Here is an 18,432-nt window from a genome sequence, read left to right as displayed (position 1 = left end):
GGGAAGCTCCAGCTCCCTCTCCCTCCTCCAGGGCTGGATGAACCAGCTGCACGTCTACGACCCTGAGCTTTTCCACCCCTCACTCACGCACTCGGTGCTCGCCGTGCTGGATGGGGCCACCCTTAAGCTGTCCTACCCCAAGAGCAACATCCCTCGCAGAGCCACCTTCGAGGAGGAAATCCTCGACACTCCCTTCGTCAGCCACCGCTGCTACGACCTGACTGACGCCAAGGTGAGTCTGGCGGTGCCCAGGACTCTCCCACAGGAGACTCTCCCACTCACCCACGCCTGGCCAGGCCTCACCCCCACTCTCGGTGCCACAGGTCTTCCTGTGCCCCCCCAGCCTGGCCCGAAAGCGGACATGGAACAAGAAATACCCCATCTGTGTCCTCCTCCCTGAGGAGGGCAGGAGCAGCGAGGAGCATGACACGGAGCTGCAGGGGGATGAGGGGACAAAGAAGGTGCCACTGTCCGGGCAGGACATCCCAGGGGACGGCAGGGAGAGGTGCCTGTACCTGTTTGGGAGGACGGGGCGGGAGAAGGAGGAGTGGTACCAGCACCTCGTGCAAGCCTCCCGTGGGACACCCAGCAGCCACGGTGACACCAGGGCAGGTGAGGTGTGGCCATCGTGGCCTCTGCTCTGTGCCAGGACCCATCGGGGTGGGAGATGCACATGTGCCCTTGTGGGCAGCAATGGGCATGGGGGGATTTAAAAGCCATGTGGATGTGGCACTTGGGGACATGCTCTAGTGGTGGTCTTGGCAGTGCTGGGGGAATGGCTGGACTTGATGACATGAGAGGGCTTTTCCAACCTGAGTGACCCTTGGATTCCATGTCCCCAGGTGTGGGACCAGCTCCACAGAGCAGCGGCAGCAGCAGCGGAGGGAGCACCGAGGACATTTCCTCTGCTGTCCCAACCAAGGATCTGTTGGGAAGTGTGGAAGAGATTTACCTGGATTACAACACCTACATGGCCCGATTCGTGCCAGCACAGGGAGCACCCAGCCCAGACCAGAGCCCCTCTCACAGAGCTCTGGGCAGTCCCACACCCACCAAGGTGAGTGGGACAAACCCGGCACTGGGAGCGGGACTGATGGACCCTGCATGGAACCACTGCCAGGCTGTGCTTCATCCCCTCCCTCCTGGCACTGTGGTCGGAGCAGCCAAGCCCTGGGGCAGGGGAACACCCGGGCAGCAGGTCCCACTGCTCAGGGGGCCACCTCCCTCCAGGGGCCCGTGGCTCCTGTCCCCCCACAGCTCGGCGAGGACACGGGCGGGCACGGCGAGGCTGGCATGGCCTGGATGAACGCGCTGGTGGGGCGCATCTTCTGGGACTTCCTCCGAGAGCAGTACTGGGCAGAGCAAGTGTCCAACAAGATCCAGAAGAAGTTGAGCAAGATCAAGGTGAGAGGCAGGAGCATCCCAGCAGCCGGGGGAGCCCCGTCCCCAAGGCCCCACGGCAGGTGCCAGGCTGCAGTGACCGTCCCTGCGGGGTTTCCCTCCATCAGCTCCCGTATTTCATGAATGAGCTGACGCTGACAGAGCTGGACATGGGCACATCCATCCCCTTGGTCCTCAGTGCCTCCAACCCCACCGTAAATGAGCGAGGTAAGAGCCCCACAAGGGACCCCAGGGCTGGCTCCACTGCAGCTTCACTGAGGTGCCAGCCTGGTACCTGAAGCACAGAAGTTTTGGCAGGTGCACAAGCAGCTCTGCCCCCGTGGTGCTGACCTGGTCTCACCCTGTCCCTCTCCCTGGCAGGGCTCTGGGTGGACATGGAGGTCACCTACAGCGGCTCGTTGCAGATGACGCTGGAGACAAAGATGAACCTCAGCAAGCTGGGGAAGGAGAGCACTGCAGAGGAGAGCGGCCTGGCAGAGGCAGGCACGGAGGGGTAAGGAGGCTGTGCATGGCTGGCTTCATCCTCCTCCTCCTCCTGCCTGAGCGAGCCAAGGGGCTGCTGGCCCAGGGCACCCCCATGATGCTCCTCGGGGCTCGCAGGGCCAGGCCCCGGCTGATCCTGCTGGCAGACAGCGACGCCGAGTCCTCCAGCGCCGGCTCCTCCGAGGAGGAAGATGTCACTGCTGCAGAGCCCATGGGAGCCCCGGGGGAGCGGGTCCCCCCGCCGGGCACCGAGGGGTAAGGGGGTGTTGGGGGTCTGTGCCACGAGGGGCACGGGGAGGTGCTGGTGAAGTGCTACACCAGCACGGGGGGCATGGGGACGATGTCCCTGGGAGGGCACACAGCACATGGTGGCAGCCCTTCAGAGGGGACCCTGTCCCTGTGAGATGCCCTGGCAGAGGGATGGGGGACCCCGAAACCCAGCAGGGCCCTGGGTCTCACCCTGTGCTGAGCTGGGGCTCCCCTCGCTTCAGCCACGTCAGCGGCAACAGCACGAGCCGGAAGATCCTGCGCTTCGTGGATAAGATCGCCAAGTCCAAGTACTTCCAGAAGGCCACGGAAAACGAGTTCATCAAGAAGAAGATCGAAGAGGTTTCCAACACGCCGCTGCTGCTGACGGTGGAGGTGCAGGAGCTGGCAGGAACCTTGGCTGTGAACATCCCCCCACCACCGACGGACCGAGTCTGGTACCAGCTCTCCTTCCCCCCACATGCACATCCTCCTTCCAGCTCCCCTTGCTCCCTGCAGCTCCAAGGAGCCAGCTCCAGGGCTTTGGGATCACCTGGGGCAACAGCAGCCCGGGGCTGTTCTCCCAAGGGGACTCACTGACCTCAGGCTCATTTCTCTGAGTCTGCACCCAGGCCAAGGCAGGATCTGGGGACAGTGAGCCGCCACCTCCTCCCTAAAACCCAGCAGTGGGACCGCCTGGGCTGTGCCACATCTTCGAGGCGTGGTGCTTTCTGCCTCTGTCCTTTCCCCCCACAGGTACAGCTTCCGAGTGCCGCCCCAGCTGGAGCTGAAGGTGTGTCCCAAGCTGGGCGAACGGGAGGTGACGTTCCTGCACGTCACCGAGTGGATCGAGAAGAAGCTGCAGCACGAGTTTCAGGTGCCTGGGCTGCTAAAGAGCTTAGAAACCCTGCCATTGGGGATAATCAACCTCAATTTGGGCCAGTTGTCTCTACAAAAAGCCAACATCTGGTCTGCACTGTCCAGTTTTGGACAGTCAAGAGAGAGAAACCAAATAAGCAGCTCCACAGCTGACAGTGCTTGAGGAAAAGTGATTTCCTCCCTTTTGCAGCCCTGTCACGAGCAGGGGGCACTCGGGCTGTCAGCCAGTCCCAGGCATGCACCCCTCAGAAGGGCTGAATCCACCCATCTGCTCTGGTCTGGGGATGCTTTGGAGATTTGCCATCACAAGGGTTTGTTTTCAGCCTCTCACCTTTGAGACCTCTGGTCAAAGAGCAGAAATATCCCCACAGATATTTAGGGCCCCCCAAAGAGCTGCCCATTTGGATGATTTCAAAGTGCTGGTCCCTGCCCTTTGCTGTGAACACCTATGAAGCCATAGGGCCAAGAAAAACTGTTCCTGCTTGTCCTCACCCCAATATCCAGAGCTGGGAACCCTCTGGGGCTGCTGCTGAGGGGGTGGGAGCCCAGGACCTGTTCATAGCTCTGGGCTCTGACCTGAGCGTGGCTCCTGCCAAGCCACCTCCAGGCAGTGTCCCCAGGCAGGGGAGTGGTGTTCAAACCCACTGACTTGTTCCTCTGGGTCCCTCTTTCAGAAGGTCTTGGTGATGCCAAACATGGATGATCTCATCATTCCCATCATGCGCTCCGGCCTGGATCCTTGGCCGCCCGCTGCGGGACTGCCCCGGGACCTGCCAGCCAAGGGGGACAAGAGGCTCTGAAGCACATTCCCAGGGGCAGGGACACTGCATGGAGCTCAGGGACCTCGCTGGGACACGGGGACAGCCAGGGCCTGGCTGGGCCTGGATTCATCCTCATCCTCTGCTTGTGCAGATGAGCCTCCTCCTCAAATCCTGCAAGCACATGTTCAGGGCAGAACCAGGCACAGCACAAAGGAGCTTCTGCAGAGCCAGGAACTTCATGCTGAGGTTTCCAGGACTCCTGGTCAAGGAGGCAGCTCTGGACCGGTGGAAGGCTGGGCTTCCCACTGTCTGGTTCCCAAAGAAGGTGCAGGCCGCCCAGACCGGTTCTGCACCGAAGGAGTTGGGATCATCTCTGACTCAAACATCACAGCTCCAAACATCTCACCCTCCCCACAGGCAGCTGGACTGCAAGGAAAGCACGGGTGGGAAGTGAGTCCAAACTCAATAAATCCATCGCTGCCCAGCCCTGCCTAGCAGCCATCTTGTTGTGCACAAATCCCCACATCTGCCGAGGATTCCAGCTGGGATCGGGGGGATTTGAACGGGGAAAATTCCACGGGTCAGACCTTCAGCTCAGCAAAACAGTGCCTGGGTGAGTGTGTGAGAGGCAGTGAGGGGAGAGACTGTCAGGGACACTGGGCACAGGCAAGTCAGAAGGCCCAGTATTCCCAGTATTCCCAGTGGAAACTGGGACAGAAGTGTAGGAGTGCAGGTACCTGTTCTGCTCTCCTCTGGAAGGAAGGGGAGTCTTTGTGGTAGTTTGAGTGAGTGAGAAAAAAATCGCTGGGAAAAGGAAAGGGAGGACCTAGAGGCCAGAGTAGACACTTGGTTGGCCCAGTTAGTCCCTGTCCATATGGACCAATTCCAAGTGCCACTTTTCCCATCCCTGCCTGCTGGAAACAGGCAAGACATCCCTCCAGAGGGAAGACAGGGAGCAGGCACGGCTTGGAGCCCCTTTATTGGAAGTGCCCAGTCAGGCAGCCTCGTATCCATCCTTACAGCTCTTCCTGCACACTTGGCTTCTCCTTCACCAGGTGTTTCTTTTGAGGGCCCTGGAAGGGAGCAGAGAGGAGAGTTTGGGGTTAGGGACAGACAAACCTGGCCTGAAGAGCTGCATCTAGGCTGTGGGGAGCACAAATGCAGCTCTGCTGGGCCGGGCTGCTCCTGGTCCCTGCTCCCCAGCTGGGGGCTTGGTGCCACCATCCACCAGCCCCCCCGAGCCTCCAGCACCCTCCAGGAATTGGGAAAGGAGCATCATTGCCCTTGCACAGAGGGTTTGTTTCTCTGGACAGCACCAGAGCAGCCAGAGAGCACGAGGAGTGACCTGCCCTGAGCCAGGGGGCTGATCTCTGTCAGGGAACATGGAGGGGACCAGGAACTGGGCTGATGAGTTTTTCCAGGAGGTGTTCCAGTGTTTCCATGGTAGGAAAGCTGCTGAACTGCTGCCTGAGCCTTGGAGGAGGCAAGACCTCCCTCAGCTCAAGGCACAGCTCCTTGGCATCCAACTCAACAGAGCCTGAGGCTAAAAAATGGAGTTGTCCCAGAACAAATCAATCCTATAGGATCAGACAGCAGGGATTACTTATGTGCCTCAAATTCCAGCCAAATGTGATGTTTTACCACACAATATACAGGGGGAAATGGCAAAGAAAAGAGCTGCACCCAGGTGAAACCTCCTGCTGCCCCAGAGATCCTCACCACAGCAGCTCAGGGCTTGCTGTGACACACACCAGGCTCCTGACACTGAGCTGAAGGAAATCAGCTTAACCTCTAAAGAGCTCTGCAAAGGCACTGTCAAACCAATCCCCCTCCCAGCACTAAGGAGGCTTAGCCAGCTTCACATGGCATTTCTGGCTGACAGGCCAGATCCAGACCCAGTTTACATCTGCGTGGGATCCAGGCAGTCGTTTCTTTTCCTTTCTCCTTCTCTCTCTCCTGGCTTACTCAGTGCTTCCTCCATTTCAGTTCAGACTTGCAGCACTCTGGTGTAGGCTGCAAAGCTATTCAAGAAACTGCTTGGTTTGGATTATTTAATCTTTTTTTCTTTTTCGCCCTGTATTTAAGAAAAATACACTGCTTGGCCTTCTTGAAAGCTTCTGACAAAAGAATCACAAATTTGTGCCTGAACATGACCCACACTTTTTTCCTCTCAAGAACATTAAAGCTATAAATCATTCCAAACAAATCAAAGCAGTGCACAATTCCAAGTGAAAGGGACCATATGGCCAAGGCAGTGCCTGCCAAGTTAACTGCTTGTTTAAAACTTCCCAAGGTGAATGGGAACTGGTTGACCATATGGTCTATTATTTGCTAGTTGGGTTGTCTCGGATCACTCACACAACACTCATGTTCTTCCTTCACATAATTTCTGCTGTGTGAACTGAACTCATGGCTGTCTTTATGCAAGAGAGCCTCAATCATTCATTTGCCTGTTGTTATAGAGAGAAGCAGATCATGGAATCACAGAGTCCTGGAATGGTTTGGGTTGGAAGGGACCTTCAAACTCATGCAGTTACACCTCTCTGCCATGGGCAGGGACACCTTCCACTAGAAGGTGCTTGGTTGGAGACAGTCAGTTGCTTTAGCCCCACGAGGAGCTGGAGGCAGCCCAGAGGGAACTCACCATGAAAGCCCTCTTCTCCTGGGCTGTCTGGAAGCGGCCGTGGCCAAATTTGGAAGTGGTGTCAATGAATTTGAGCTCGATGGCTTCATGAGCCCGGCGGCTTGTGTGCACCAGGAGGGACTGGGGAAGGAGAGTCAGAACACATCAGGATTATCGTTACAGAAAATCAGGGCTTCTGCTCTGCTGGAACAGGGTTGGAATAGCCCTTAAGCAAACATCTCCACGAAAATCTGTGCTCTCAGAGCAGTGCCCTGGTGCTCAGGTGGCAGGTGAAAGCTGCTCTTTCGTCTCCTCACAGCCCAAGGTTTCTTTTCTGGGCCCCTTGGGGATTTGAGGCTTCTGTCTCCAGAGAGACTCCACCCACCCACACACCCCACAAACCATCTGCCTGCCCATGGTCTGAGCACCACACTCACGTGCCACGTTGCCCTCTGCAACACAGCACCAGGGATCTGACCAATCCCCCTGCCCAGCATTTGGAGGATTCCCCACATGGGGAATGTGTTCCTGGAGAGCTGCAGCCCGTCCCTGCCCGGCACTGTGGCACCCTCACCTTCCTCAGGGTGAGCACACGCTTCCTGGTGCCCACGACGCAGCCCTTCAGCATGAGGAAGTCGTTGTTGACCTCCCCGTAGTGAGGGAAACCACCCTGTGGGGAGAGGCAGAGAGGTTGGAGGGCAGGAGAGCAGGGTGGGAGCACACCTGTCCACAGGAGGCATTTTCTAGGGGAAGAACAACGCAGTGCCTGACAGTCCTTCCAGCTGACAGCACTCTGCACCCTTCGGGTTGCCTGCTGGGAGTCACAGAATCCTGGAATGGTTTGGGTTGGAGGGACCTTAAAGATCACCCAGTTTCACCCGTGGGCAGGGACACCTTCCACTAGACCACCAGAACCATGTCAGCCACACTGAGTTATCCCAGCTGGATTCACCAAATAAGAGCTGGGGAACCAGAACCTGCTTCCTTCACTGGAGAGTGTGGGTGAACTGAGAGCAGAGCTGGCCAGACTCAAAAGTGAACAGCTTTCAATACACAAAAGCGAATTTTTAAACCAAGTAACAAACATTTTTCTGTTAACTGTCAGATTTTTAATGTGATTTCTTCTTCTTTTTTTTTTTTTTAAAGCAAGTTCTCATTTCCCACCCAAGTTATCAGCCACAAGGGTCTACCAGTGGGCCTCAAAAGACACCACATGTGGATGATTTCCCATGTCCAAAACATAAGGAAAGGAATCACTGCATTTCTTACAGTGAATTTCCTTCAAATCATTTCCTACACAGCTGTCTCCAAACAAGGAATTACTTCCCTGGCTCAGATTCCTGAGCCAGAGCCAGTCACAGCCCCGTTAGCCCTCAGCCCTTACCATAGGTGTGATGGTCTTCTCCGTGATATCATAGTGGGTGGAGGCATTGTTCCTCACCACTTTGCCATCCTCCACGTGGATCCCATGGCCAATGCGGTAAATCTGGGAACAGAGAGGCAACGGAGGTGGGGACATTCCTGCCCCTGACAGAAACACAAAGAATCACGGGACGACCCGGTGTTCACCAAGGTGTGCCCCCGAGCAGGGAAAGAGCACCAGGAAAGACAGGGAGATCTCTTGGGAAACATCTGGGGAGCCTGGGGGGAACTGAGGGCACCGTGCAAAGAAGGATGGAGGCAGGATGGGAGGCAGGAAGGCGTGTGGTGGTCAGAGGGAGCCCCCTGGGCCGTACCTTCTTGTTGATCTCGGTGCGGTGGTGGTAGCCCTTCTGGCCGGCGCGGGCGATGGAGTAGCCCACGCGGGCCGGGTGCCAGGCCCCGATACAGGCCACCTTCCTCAGCCCCTTGTGTGTCTTCCTGGGGAGCTTCTTGGTGTGCCAGCGGCTCGTCACCCCTGGGAATGTGAGGGAGGGAGAGGCTCATCATCCTGCAGAGACAGTGCTGGGGGGAGACCAAGAGCTCTCAGCAGCGGGACAGGCCGGAGCACAGCTCTGCTCTCACTTCCCAGGGCTCTGGTCAGACTGGGATGTGTTCCATGCACACACACAGGAACACCCACACCTCTGCACACCTGGGGCTGGGGAGGAGTTCAGAGAGTCAGAGAATCCCGGAATGGTGTGGGTTGGAAGGGACCTTAGAGATCACACAATTCCAGCCCCCTGCCATGGGCAGGGCCACCTTCCACTAGCCCAGGTTCATTTATGTGCTGATGGTGCCTCTGAGCCTCCTGGGAGGACTCTGAGCAGAGCAGACAACACGGCCTTTAATGGCCTTAATCTCAGAGAAAATCTTTCCATCAGAAGTTACCTGGTCAGCACTTTTGTATCTACATCAGGGGTGCCCCTGTTGCACTTTGCCCTCGCTGGAATCCCTGAGATTAAGGAAACCAAGTTCTGCTACAACAGAACTGGATGTCAGGCTTGAGATCCAGGGACTCTTTGCTACTCCCCGTGCAACAACCTGGGGAGTTCCCAGTGTGGTTTTAACACTGTCCTCCCCCCAAACCACCCCAGGGGCAGTGTCACGTGAGAAGGACAGACCCAAACCCCTGGCAAGGCTCTCCCTGCTCTGTACCTTTCATGCCGTGGCCCTTGGTCACGCCAATGACATCGATCATCTCGTTCTGGCTGAAGACACTGTGCACAGAGATCTGCTTCTCCAGCCTCTCACGCACCCAGTCGACCTTCTCGGCCACCGTGCCCCCGTTCAGCTGGATCTCCATCACGTGGGCCTTCTTCTGCCGCAGCGGGAGCAGCTTCATCTGCACCACACCGGCATTTAGGGAGAAACCTTCCCCTCGTCCCCCAGGCACAAACATACAGGCAGGGCTGAGTCACTCACGGCCTGTGAGGGGCACAGGGGGGAGTAGAGCCACCCCTTCACCCCCTTTCCCAGCAGCCAGAGCCCTGGGCCAGCAGGCCTTTAGATCTGGGACCCCTCGGAGCCAATTCCTTGCCCTTGAGCCCAACTACCCCATCTCCCAGTGCCAGGCCAGGCAGGAGCTGGGGCACACCCTCTCTCCCAGGAGCACAGGGAGAGGTCAACACCATCCTGCTACAGGAGTTAAGCACAGGAGTAACAGCCGTGGGAAAGGAGCCCATCAGCAGAGCAAGGCCTCAGCTGGACACTGTGACCAGCCTGGAAGCAGCTCTGTGCTCCAAGTCTGAGCCAGCACCTCTCCTTTGGTCCTGCTCCTCCTCTGCTTCCAGACTGGGCAGTTATTTCTAGTTCCCACCAAGAGCTGCCTCCACTCTCTCACAGTCCCAGCTCCCTGTACAAACCCCTCTGCCAAACCACCCCAGTGGGACACTGAGGGTCTGTGCCAGCCTCAAGTGAAGCCTTGAGCCAGCTTAGCTCTCCCCTAGACTCCAAAGCAGCCCTTAACTCCAGGGATCAGCACGAAAATGGGACCCTGTGTATCCAGCAATCAGCATCTGGCAAAGCTGTGCCTGCCAGTGGGGTTATTTTTGCCCAAAACATTTGACACCAGTTGCTAATTTGAGGTGATCATGGGGCCTGAGGTCCCTTGCTGACACAGGGCTCAGCACCTGCCCAGGCTCTGCCCTCCTCCTGCTCTCCTCCATGGGTGTGTGGGGTCCCCAGAGTGCCCAAACCACAGCTCCTGAAGCAAACCTGGAGCAGGGAGCTCTGCTGAGCCCAGCTCAAGGGGACAGGGAGGTCAGGAGGCAACTGGGAAGCTCAGCCAGCACCTCCCATCACCTGCACATCCCATCTCATACCCTCTGCCCACTCGGTCTCTTGTGACCCCACCAGACCCCCCCGATCCCATCTCCAGGCCTTCTCCACACTCTGGAGCTGAGGAAGACCCTGAGCCCCCCTTGCCCACTCCAGGGGAAGGCCCTGACCTGTGTGTGCATAATGACACGGATGACCTTGCAGTACTTCTTCATCGCTGCAAAATCCTTCTCCAGCTGCCTTTTCCCAGCCTCATCCTGCCATTTCTTGCAGTACTTGGTGAACGCCTTCTTCTTGCTCTTGTGCCTACGACAGAAGTGTTTTAACATCCAGCAGAGCTGATGAAGGGCTCGTGCACCCCGAGACAGCACCGAGGGGGGACAGCTCACCTTGCCAGGCACCTCCTCGGAGCCACAGGGTACCTGTGGGTCCCTGAACCTCACCTGACTGGCAGGGCCTTGAGGTGGGAAGAGGAAAGTGGGTAATGAGCTGTGAAAAGGGCTCATCCAAGGGGAACTGAAACCTTTCTGCATGAGGAACCCAGTTGTCTCCCACTGACTGGCTCGGCGCCACCAGAGTACAGGCGCAAAATCAGAGACAGGAGGAAACAGGGATCAAGGGCTTGTGGTGGGTGGGTCTCCATGGCACTGTTACAGGAGATTCCTACAGCTAGGAAATCACAAAACAGGCCAGGCACTTCCCTGGAGGCACAAGGTACCTGTGGGTACCTGAACCCCACCTGACTGTCAGGGGCTTTGGGGTGGGAAGAGGAAAGTGAACGGGCCATGAAAAGAGCTGACAGGAGAAAACAGGGATCAGAGGCATGTGGTGGGTGGGTCTCCATGGCACCCTTGTAGGAGACACAATTCCCACAGCAAGAAAACTCGTGTTTCCATTTTCCTCTCTGCTGGAGGTGATTTGGGGTGTTGGTGTTTATGAAGCCCAGGGGCTACATTCTGCCTTGACTTTCCCCTCTGACAAATCTGGTTTTGCTCCATTTGCTGCCTCAGCTCGAGCATCCCAGTTAACTGGAGAGGAGATGAGCCCAACCTGCCCGAGGGAAAAGGAACCTGCCACATGATATTGTGGAGAGAGCTAACTTCGTCTGACTATTAGAATAAATTTACATACACATATGCTGATCCCCAGCACCAAGCTGTTTGCAGTGTCTCTGTGCATGACTAAATAAGCAGCAGTTCCACTCCACCAGGAGCTGAGCCTGTGGAAATCCTGAAAGGGACCCCTTGCATGCAGGCCCCCAGGAACACCCCAGGTCTGGGAATCCCAGAATCACTGAGGTTGGAAAAACCCTCCAAGACCACTGAGTCCAACCTGTGACCGACCTCCACCTTGTCCCCCAGCCCAGAGCACTGAGTGCCACGTTCCAGGGATGGGGACTCCCCCACCTCCCTGGGCAGCCCCTTCCCGTGTTGATGACCCTTGCTGGGAGCAGGTACCAGTTCTTGTAGAAGCGCCGCCGACACTCGTCGCTGATGTGCTCAGCAAAGACAGTCTTGAAGTTCCTCAGGCCCTTGGGTGTTTCGATGTAGCCCACGACCCCCACCACCACCATCGGGGGGGTCTCAATGATGGTCACGGCCTCCACCTCCTCCCGCTTGGAGACCTCTGCAAGGCAGCAAAGGGAAGTGGTGCTCAGCACCATCTGGGATCAGGGCATTCCCTTGGGGATTTGTGGGCAGGCTGTCACAGTGAGCACAGGGGTCAAGGTGATGTTTGGTCTCCCAGCCAGTCCCAGCCTTCCCATCTCCCAGACCAACCCTCACCATCCCAGTGTGGGCATTTCCAGGACTGCCCCCCACCACTCAGCTCATGCTGAGGTGGCTTTTGACCATCCAGGATTTGAGTATCCAGGACATAACCTTGAAGCTGTGTTCTCCACCACCCCTTTCCCAGGAGATTCCCACCAACAAGGGTTCCCTCTATTCCCTCCTGGATGTGGCTCCTGCCTCCTCCAGCCAAGCCTTACTGAGCCCAGGCCTGTGCACCTCCCGCACAGTGTGTGTCATTCCAGCCTTGTAGCCCAGGAAAGCTGTCAGGTGGACTGGTTTGCTGGGATCATCCTTGGGCCATGCCTTCACCTTCCCGCGGTGCCGGCGGCTCCTCTTGTGGGGGAGGAAGCCCAGGTGGCCGTGCCTGGGAGCAGAGAACTTGCGGTGGGACTGCGGGGAGGAACAGCAAAGGGCAGCTTCACCCTCGGGTCCCAGAAAATGAGACAACGGGAAAGACAACAAAAACCCTCCCCTTTAACATGGGAATGCTGCAGAGATTCTGGGCTCTTCCTGGATTCCAGCATTTTCCCATTCCGAAAACTCATAACAGGATGGGATTTTGTTCAAGCTTCCATCGTGTGCATGGAAGAATTTTGTAGAGTCGTGGAATGGTTTGGGTTGGAAGGGACACTAAAGCTCATCCAGTTCCAACCCTGACTCCTTCCACTGGACCAGGCTGCTCCGAGCCCTGTCCAACTGGCATTGGACACTTCCAGGGATCCAGGGGCAGCCACAGCTTCTCTGGGCAACCTGTGCCAGGGCCTCACCACTCTCACAGGGAAGGATTTCTTCCCAATATCTAATCTGAACTTACTCAGTTTGAATTTACTAAGTTTCTGAACAAATTCTGCCAATTAAATAAAAAAATTTAACATGATCTCTCTCCTTCTGCTTTGCTTGAGGGTTTTGAAGGAGAAATATATTCCTTATTAGGCCTGTCCTTCTGTGCTCTTAATTAGAATGACTTATTTTGTATCCTGCAGCACCAAAAGGGCCTGCCTGGCATTCCTGGGCATTATGTCATGAAGGCAAATGGCACCAAACAAGCACAACCAAGGATTAGAAAAAAATGGGAAAGGATGCCCAAAGGAATTGATAACAGGAACATGTACAGGTTCAAAATGCACCTTGAAAAACAAATTAGAAGAGGCAAATCTATAAACCCCAATCACAAGGTCATGCAGAGAGAAAGCAGCACAGACAAGTTCTCACACAACTGGTTTCAGGGCAGGGAATTGGGGGGCAGCCCAAGCAGCAAAGGGTTAGTCCTGCACCCACTGCAGCTCCCTCCTTGCTAAGATCAGTCCTAGCACCTGGCTGCGCTTTCTACCAAGCTTATTTTCCAGCCTAAGTGGAACTACCAAGAGTTTGACCCCATTCCAGCAGCACTTCCATGACCATAACCCAGCCCTGCTCTGCACAAAAGCAACAGCAGCAGAGCTGTACCGACCATGGGACGTCTTCAGCCCGGGGCAGCAGCAGAAAGAGGCTGTCAGTAAGTGCCTCCCCAGATTAATACTTAAGATGGTTATCGGTCTGAAGACACAAATTTAGCCGCTCGCTTCACCCACTGCGATATTCATTTCATTCCTGGCCAAGCTGGCAGGTTGGACATGACAGTTGTGGAGTGATAAAGGTCAATTGCTGCTGTCTCAGTTTACATTTCTCCCTCCTGAACAGCTCGAACGTGAATGGCAGGAATCAGGCCAGTTTCCTCCCGGGTACTGGACACCCACAGCTGTGAACATCTGCTCCAGGCACCCCCAGCTCAGACTGAAAATCCCTCCACCAGCCCAGGCAAGAAAGGCTTTGTGATTGTGACTGGAAAAGAGATTGAGGCAATAGAACTTGGAATCACAGAATGGTTTGAGTTGGAAGGGACCTTAAAGGTCATCCCATTCCACCCCCTGCCATGGGCAGGGACACCTTCCACTGGCCCAGGTTGCTCCAAGCCCCGTCCAACCTGGCCTTGGACACTTCCAGGGATGGGGCAGCCACAGCTTCTCTGGGCAACTTGTGCCAGGGCCTGCCCAGGGCCTGCCCACCCTCACAGGGATGCCATGCATCCTGGGGTCATCAGGAGTCCCACTGAGGACAGTCTGGCTGTGCTGTGTGGACAATCCTGGGGCGCATTCCAGAGATATTCCAGAACCGCCTGGACACAATGCTGCTCCCTGTGCTCTGGGGTGACCCTGCCGGAGCAGGGAGGTGGGACCAGACGGGACACACTGCGGTCCCTTCCAAATCGGCCCATCCCGGGATTTTGGGATCCCGTGAGGCAGGAGGGACACACGGACTACAGCTCCCAGCGCGCCCCGGGGCCGCCGCCATCTTCCCGCGCTCCCGCCCCCTCTGGGCCGCCGCCTTTCCCGCCCCCCCCCCCTCCCCGCCGCCGATCCCGCCGCCTCAGGGCCGCCGCCATCTTCTCCCGTCCCCGCTGCCCCCGCTGCCGCCGCCGCGATGCCGGAGGACCACGACTGGGAGGCGTACAAGGTGCCGCCGACCCGCACCCCCGTCGCCGATAGGACCACATCGGCGCCCAACCCCCTCACCTTCGTGCAGACCTTCTTCACCTATGTCATTGACGCGCCCGTCACCTTCGTCCGAGGTACCGGCGGGGCGGGACAGCCCCCCGCGGGAGCTGGGCTGCGGCGTGGGGACGGGGACACCGGGACGGGCACACCGGGGCACAGGCGTGAGGGCACGGGCACAGGGACAGGGAGATGGGACCCACAAGGGCACAGGGACACGGGCACAGGCAGTAACACAGCAGGGGCAGAGGGAAGGGGCAGCACCGGGGACAGCAGGGACACTGGGACGCAGGGGTATAGGACTCAGTATGGACAGTGGGAGAAGTGCAGGGACATGGGGACACAGGGACACAGACAAGACCACAGCATGGACAGGACACACAGGGACGTGGGACACGGCACAGACAGAGGGACACACAGGTGGGCACATGAGCTGGATGCAGACATGCCCAAAAAGGCAACACCAGGCTGGGGCAGGTGCTGGGGCTGTGCTGCCCCTCAGAATCTGGGGCTGGAGTGTCTGACCAGGCTGTCCCCCCAGAGTGGATCGAGCAGCAGCAAGCCAAGAACAAGACCTATTACTATCACCAGAAGTTCCGCCGCGTGCCCGACCTGAGCGAGTGCCTGGAGGGCGACTACCTGTGCTTCTTCGAGGCTGAGTGTCAGTGGAGGAGGGACAGGTACGGCTGTCCCCAGGCGAGGTCACAGCTCTGGGCACTCAGCCCTGGGAGCTGCAGCATCTCTTGCCCACTCCATTACACATTACCCACCTCACAATCCTGCTGTCCCTGGGCAGGGTGGCATAAGGGACCATGATCCTTAAAAACCCAATGCTGACATTCCACAGGGTATCCTCACCTCTTGGTTCAGCTTTTCTGTCATCTCTTGGCTGCTGTTACACTCATTGCCACCTTTCCTGCAGGATGGTTGATCAGGAAATCGTGGAGATAGTCCGGGAAAGGCTGGGTGCGTGCAAGCAGAGGGAAGGACCCAACCAGTTCCAGAACTGTGCCAAGGAGGTGGAGCTGCTGAAACAGGTCACCAAGGCCTACCAGGACAGATGTGAGTATGGGAACAGCATACAGGGAACGGGGGTCTGAAACTCAGGGAAAGGAGTCTCAAACCCAGGAAAGGGGGTTTCACACATCCCAGACTTCACATGGAACACAGGCTTATGGGATGCACTGCTCAGACATTTCCTGTCTTTCTAGATGGTGATCTGGGTTACCATGGGAATGCACGGACGTGCCTGATGAAGCAGAAGCACAGGATGATGGAGGAGAGGAAAGCAGCACAAGCAAAGGCATCTGAGTAGAGCTGAAACGGTTCCCCCTCACTCCATGGTGCTGGAACCCAAGTGCATGTGGCATCCTTGACCTCTGGTGCCTCCACAATAAACGTGCAGCCCAGGCATCTCTACAATTGGGATCTGGATTCATTCTTTGAAGAGCTCTTGCAAAGCCCTAAACTTAGGCACCCCAGGCTGCCAGAACTGGGATTTGCCCTCTGGACCTCTCCTTCTCCTCCATAAGCCACCAGAAACACTGTGCTGCTCTGCACAGCCCTGGCTGAGAATTCCCTCAGTCTGGGTAAAGGTGATGTGCCCCTGGCAGTGTCCAAGGCCAGGCTGGACAGGGCTTGGAGCAACCTGGGACAGTGGAAGGTGTCCCTGCCATGGCAGGGGGTGGAACGGGATGAGCTTTCAGGTCCTTCCCAACCCAAACCATTCTATGGTTTACCACACCTGCCCCGTGCACCGACCCCCCATCACACCAACCACAATTCCTTGTTCACTGATCACTTTATTCTTGTACAAAACCCACTTAAGTTGTGGCCACAGCAGCTGCCTGGGTCCTCTGCACGGACACTCTCGTGTGGGTCTTGGCCAGATGATCAGTGAACTCCTGCAAAAAGTACATGAACAGTGCTTTATTTCCTCAATCCACTCTCAGAGGTTCCTCAGCACCACTTCCCACCCCTTAAACCCCTGCACCAGGTGTGTAGGTGGGGCTGGGGTAGTTCAACTTATCTAACATTCCACAGCTTTACTCTTTGTCCATGGAATCCCACTTTCAATTATTAATCAAAACTAAGGTGCTTAAAAACCACATTTAACCTGGCAGTTACCTCATTATAACTACCCATTTTTTAGGTACAAGAACCTGAATTTTAGGGGCAGGAAGGGTAAGATTTGAGCAAGTTGCCAAAATGCTGTTACCTGGTAAGGAGACTTGGTGAAGACAGTCTCTTTCCAGAGGTCGGGAGTCAGGTAACTGTAGGTTTTGGAGATGGCATCGAAGGTGGCTTTGGCTGCAGAGAGGTGTCACATACAGCCCGTCACTCCTGCAGACCCTGCTCACCAGTCCCACCCACAGCCCCAAAAACACCCCACAGCTCCAAAAATGTAAGATTTTGCAAGGACAGGGAGACCACGGCCGGGGTCTCTCTGGTGAACACACAAAACTTGGGTTTCTCTCTCTCTCCAGTTACGACAATTACACTACGGGACACAAGTGCAATCGCGCAGATTGGGAGATGATTCAGGACCAGCACAGGATAAACCCCAGCTTTCTGTAATTGTACAGAACTCGAGGATCACCTGCAACAGGATGAACCTGCCCTGTCAGCAGAAGCCTTGGCTTGTGCTCCCCTGCTGGCAGTTTTTATTCAACACAGATTAAAACACTGTGGAAAGGCGGGTTTTCTGTCCCCATCAGGGACAAGAAGAGCCCCGAGTGACTCCACACTCACCGAAGTTGCCAAGGGTGGCAGTGCAGCCCCGTGCTGAGGTGTAGCAGTCGTCAATCCCAGCCATCATCAGCAGCTTCTTGGGCACGGGGGCGGACACGATCCCGGTGCCGCGCGGAGCCGGGATCAGGCGCACCAGGACGGAGCCGCAGCGCCCGGTGACCTGCACGGACACAGCGGGTCAGGCTCCCGGACACCCCCCGGCACAGCCCCCAGGAACTGCAGCCCGGGGGGACACTCACCTTGCAGGGCACAGTGTGCGGCTTCCCGATCTTGTTGCCCCAGTAGCCGCGGCGCACGGGCACAATGGACAGCTTGGCCAGGATGATGGCCCCCCGGATGGCCGTGGCCACCTCCTTGGAGCACTTCACGCCCAGCCCCACGTGCCCGTTGTAGTCCCCGATAGCCACAAACGCCTGTGTTGGAAGAGAAGGTTTGATGGCAGCTGTGCAGGAGCTCCCTTAGCACAGCACAGTCCACTGGGATTCTCAAAAATAATCCATGGGTGTGCTCAGCAGGAACTCACAGCTCACTCCCAAACCTTGATCACCAGAGCTCACATTCCTGAGACCCATCTTTCCCTCTGAGCATATCCTTCAGTCAAAACCAGCCAAGGCTAAAGAACTTAGGGATTCGATTCCCTGCTGCAGCCTCATACTGGGCAGAAATCCTAATGATTTCCAAACAGCATTCCCTCTTTACACCCAAAACTTCTCCTGAAAACCCAACACTGCTGTGCAAGCATAACCTAATTTTGTAGGCTCAGAATAGTTTGGTTGAAAGAGCTTTTAAGGGTGTTACAGTCCCACTTTTGGGACAGTGCTGCTTCGAGGAATGTCTGCACATATCTCTGAGGTTGTGAAGTTAATACACTTCATAAGTTACTAACTGCTCTTATAGCCAAGTATTTACTGGTTACTACAGAAAATGGGATTTGGAGCAATTGAAATGACACTAATATAATGCAGGAGAGAGCAGAGGGGAGGTTTCACCATGAGGAAGCAGAGAAGCAGGGTTACCTTGAAGCGGGTGCGCTGCCCAGCACGGGTCTGTTTCTGCACAGGCATGATCTTGAGCACCTCATCCTTCAGGGATGAGCCCAGGAAAAAATCGATGATCTCCGACTCCTGCAACAGTCAGGCACTGAGCACATGGGAATCATGGAATCCTGAATGGTTTGGATTGAGAAGAACCTGAAAAGTTCATCTCATTCCACCCCTCCCATGGGCAGGGACACCTTGACTATCCCAGGCTGCTCCAAGCCCCGTCCA

General features: G+C 56.4%; 4 protein-coding genes and 1 non-coding gene across 7 annotated transcripts in view; 2 read left to right on the top strand and 3 right to left on the bottom strand.

Moving 5' to 3' along the window:
* The window catches only part of LOC103761597 (testis-expressed protein 2), a 9,220-nt gene extending 4,774 nt beyond the window's left edge, over positions 1-4,446 (top strand). The window contains exons 2-11 of the mRNA XM_029957809.1: positions 7-232; positions 324-612; positions 843-1,057; positions 1,258-1,404; positions 1,509-1,608; positions 1,762-1,894; positions 2,002-2,139; positions 2,376-2,588; positions 2,887-3,007; positions 3,684-4,446. Coding sequence (XP_029813669.1) covers positions 7-232; positions 324-612; positions 843-1,057; positions 1,258-1,404; positions 1,509-1,608; positions 1,762-1,894; positions 2,002-2,139; positions 2,376-2,588; positions 2,887-3,007; positions 3,684-3,809 — 1,708 coding nt within the window. The 3' untranslated portion in view covers positions 3,810-4,446. The remainder of the gene's footprint in view (positions 1-6; positions 233-323; positions 613-842; positions 1,058-1,257; positions 1,405-1,508; positions 1,609-1,761; positions 1,895-2,001; positions 2,140-2,375; positions 2,589-2,886; positions 3,008-3,683) is intronic.
* Positions 4,447-4,730: 284 nt separating this feature from the next.
* Positions 4,731-15,340, bottom strand: RPL3L (ribosomal protein L3 like). Of its 3 annotated transcripts, none has more exons than XM_018086409.2 (10): positions 15,272-15,340; positions 12,080-12,272; positions 11,550-11,718; positions 10,263-10,398; positions 8,971-9,157; positions 8,130-8,290; positions 7,778-7,879; positions 6,968-7,063; positions 6,415-6,534; positions 4,731-4,843 (listed from the first exon to the last, which is right to left on the bottom strand). In XM_018086409.2, the coding sequence occupies exons 1-10, from the start codon at positions 15,293-15,295 to the stop codon at positions 4,787-4,789; spliced, it is 1,245 nt and encodes a 414-aa protein (XP_017941898.1). In that variant the 5' UTR covers positions 15,296-15,340; the 3' UTR covers positions 4,731-4,786. The 3 variants fall into 3 exon arrangements, with proteins under 3 accessions (XP_017941898.1, XP_017941899.1, XP_008926340.1); XM_018086410.2 differs by lacking the exon at positions 15,272-15,340 and adding an exon at positions 14,435-14,536; XM_008928092.2 differs by lacking the exon at positions 15,272-15,340 and adding an exon at positions 13,333-13,434.
* Positions 14,313-15,835, top strand: NDUFB10 (NADH:ubiquinone oxidoreductase subunit B10). Its single transcript, XM_008928093.3, has 4 exons — positions 14,313-14,490; positions 14,955-15,093; positions 15,336-15,475; positions 15,625-15,835. Exons 1-4 carry the CDS (start codon positions 14,343-14,345, stop codon positions 15,726-15,728), a joined length of 531 nt encoding a protein of 176 aa, XP_008926341.1. The 5' UTR covers positions 14,313-14,342; the 3' UTR covers positions 15,729-15,835.
* A 360-nt stretch (positions 15,836-16,195) lies between these two features.
* Positions 16,196-18,432, bottom strand: part of RPS2 (ribosomal protein S2) — a 4,395-nt gene continuing 2,158 nt past the window's right edge. Inside the window, exons 2-6 of the mRNA XM_029957808.1 lie at positions 18,181-18,288; positions 17,404-17,577; positions 17,165-17,324; positions 16,632-16,723; positions 16,196-16,317 (exon numbers count right to left, since the gene is read on the bottom strand). Of these exons, the coding sequence (XP_029813668.1) occupies positions 16,237-16,317; positions 16,632-16,723; positions 17,165-17,324; positions 17,404-17,577; positions 18,181-18,288 (615 nt within the window). The 3' untranslated portion in view covers positions 16,196-16,236. The remainder of the gene's footprint in view (positions 16,318-16,631; positions 16,724-17,164; positions 17,325-17,403; positions 17,578-18,180; positions 18,289-18,432) is intronic.
* LOC112841377 lies at positions 16,814-16,951 on the bottom strand. The gene has a single exon (XR_003212973.1). It is a non-coding gene; the product is annotated as a small nucleolar RNA SNORA64/SNORA10 family (small nucleolar RNA).

The sequence above is a fragment of the Manacus vitellinus genome, unplaced genomic scaffold, assembly GCF_001715985.3.
Source record: "Manacus vitellinus isolate BGI_N305 unplaced genomic scaffold, ASM171598v3 scaffold_12_pilon, whole genome shotgun sequence".
NCBI classification, from domain to species: Eukaryota; Metazoa; Chordata; class Aves; order Passeriformes; family Pipridae; genus Manacus; species Manacus vitellinus.
The sequence above is the reverse complement of the archived record's forward strand: the minus strand, read 5'-3'. Positions and strand labels throughout refer to the sequence as shown.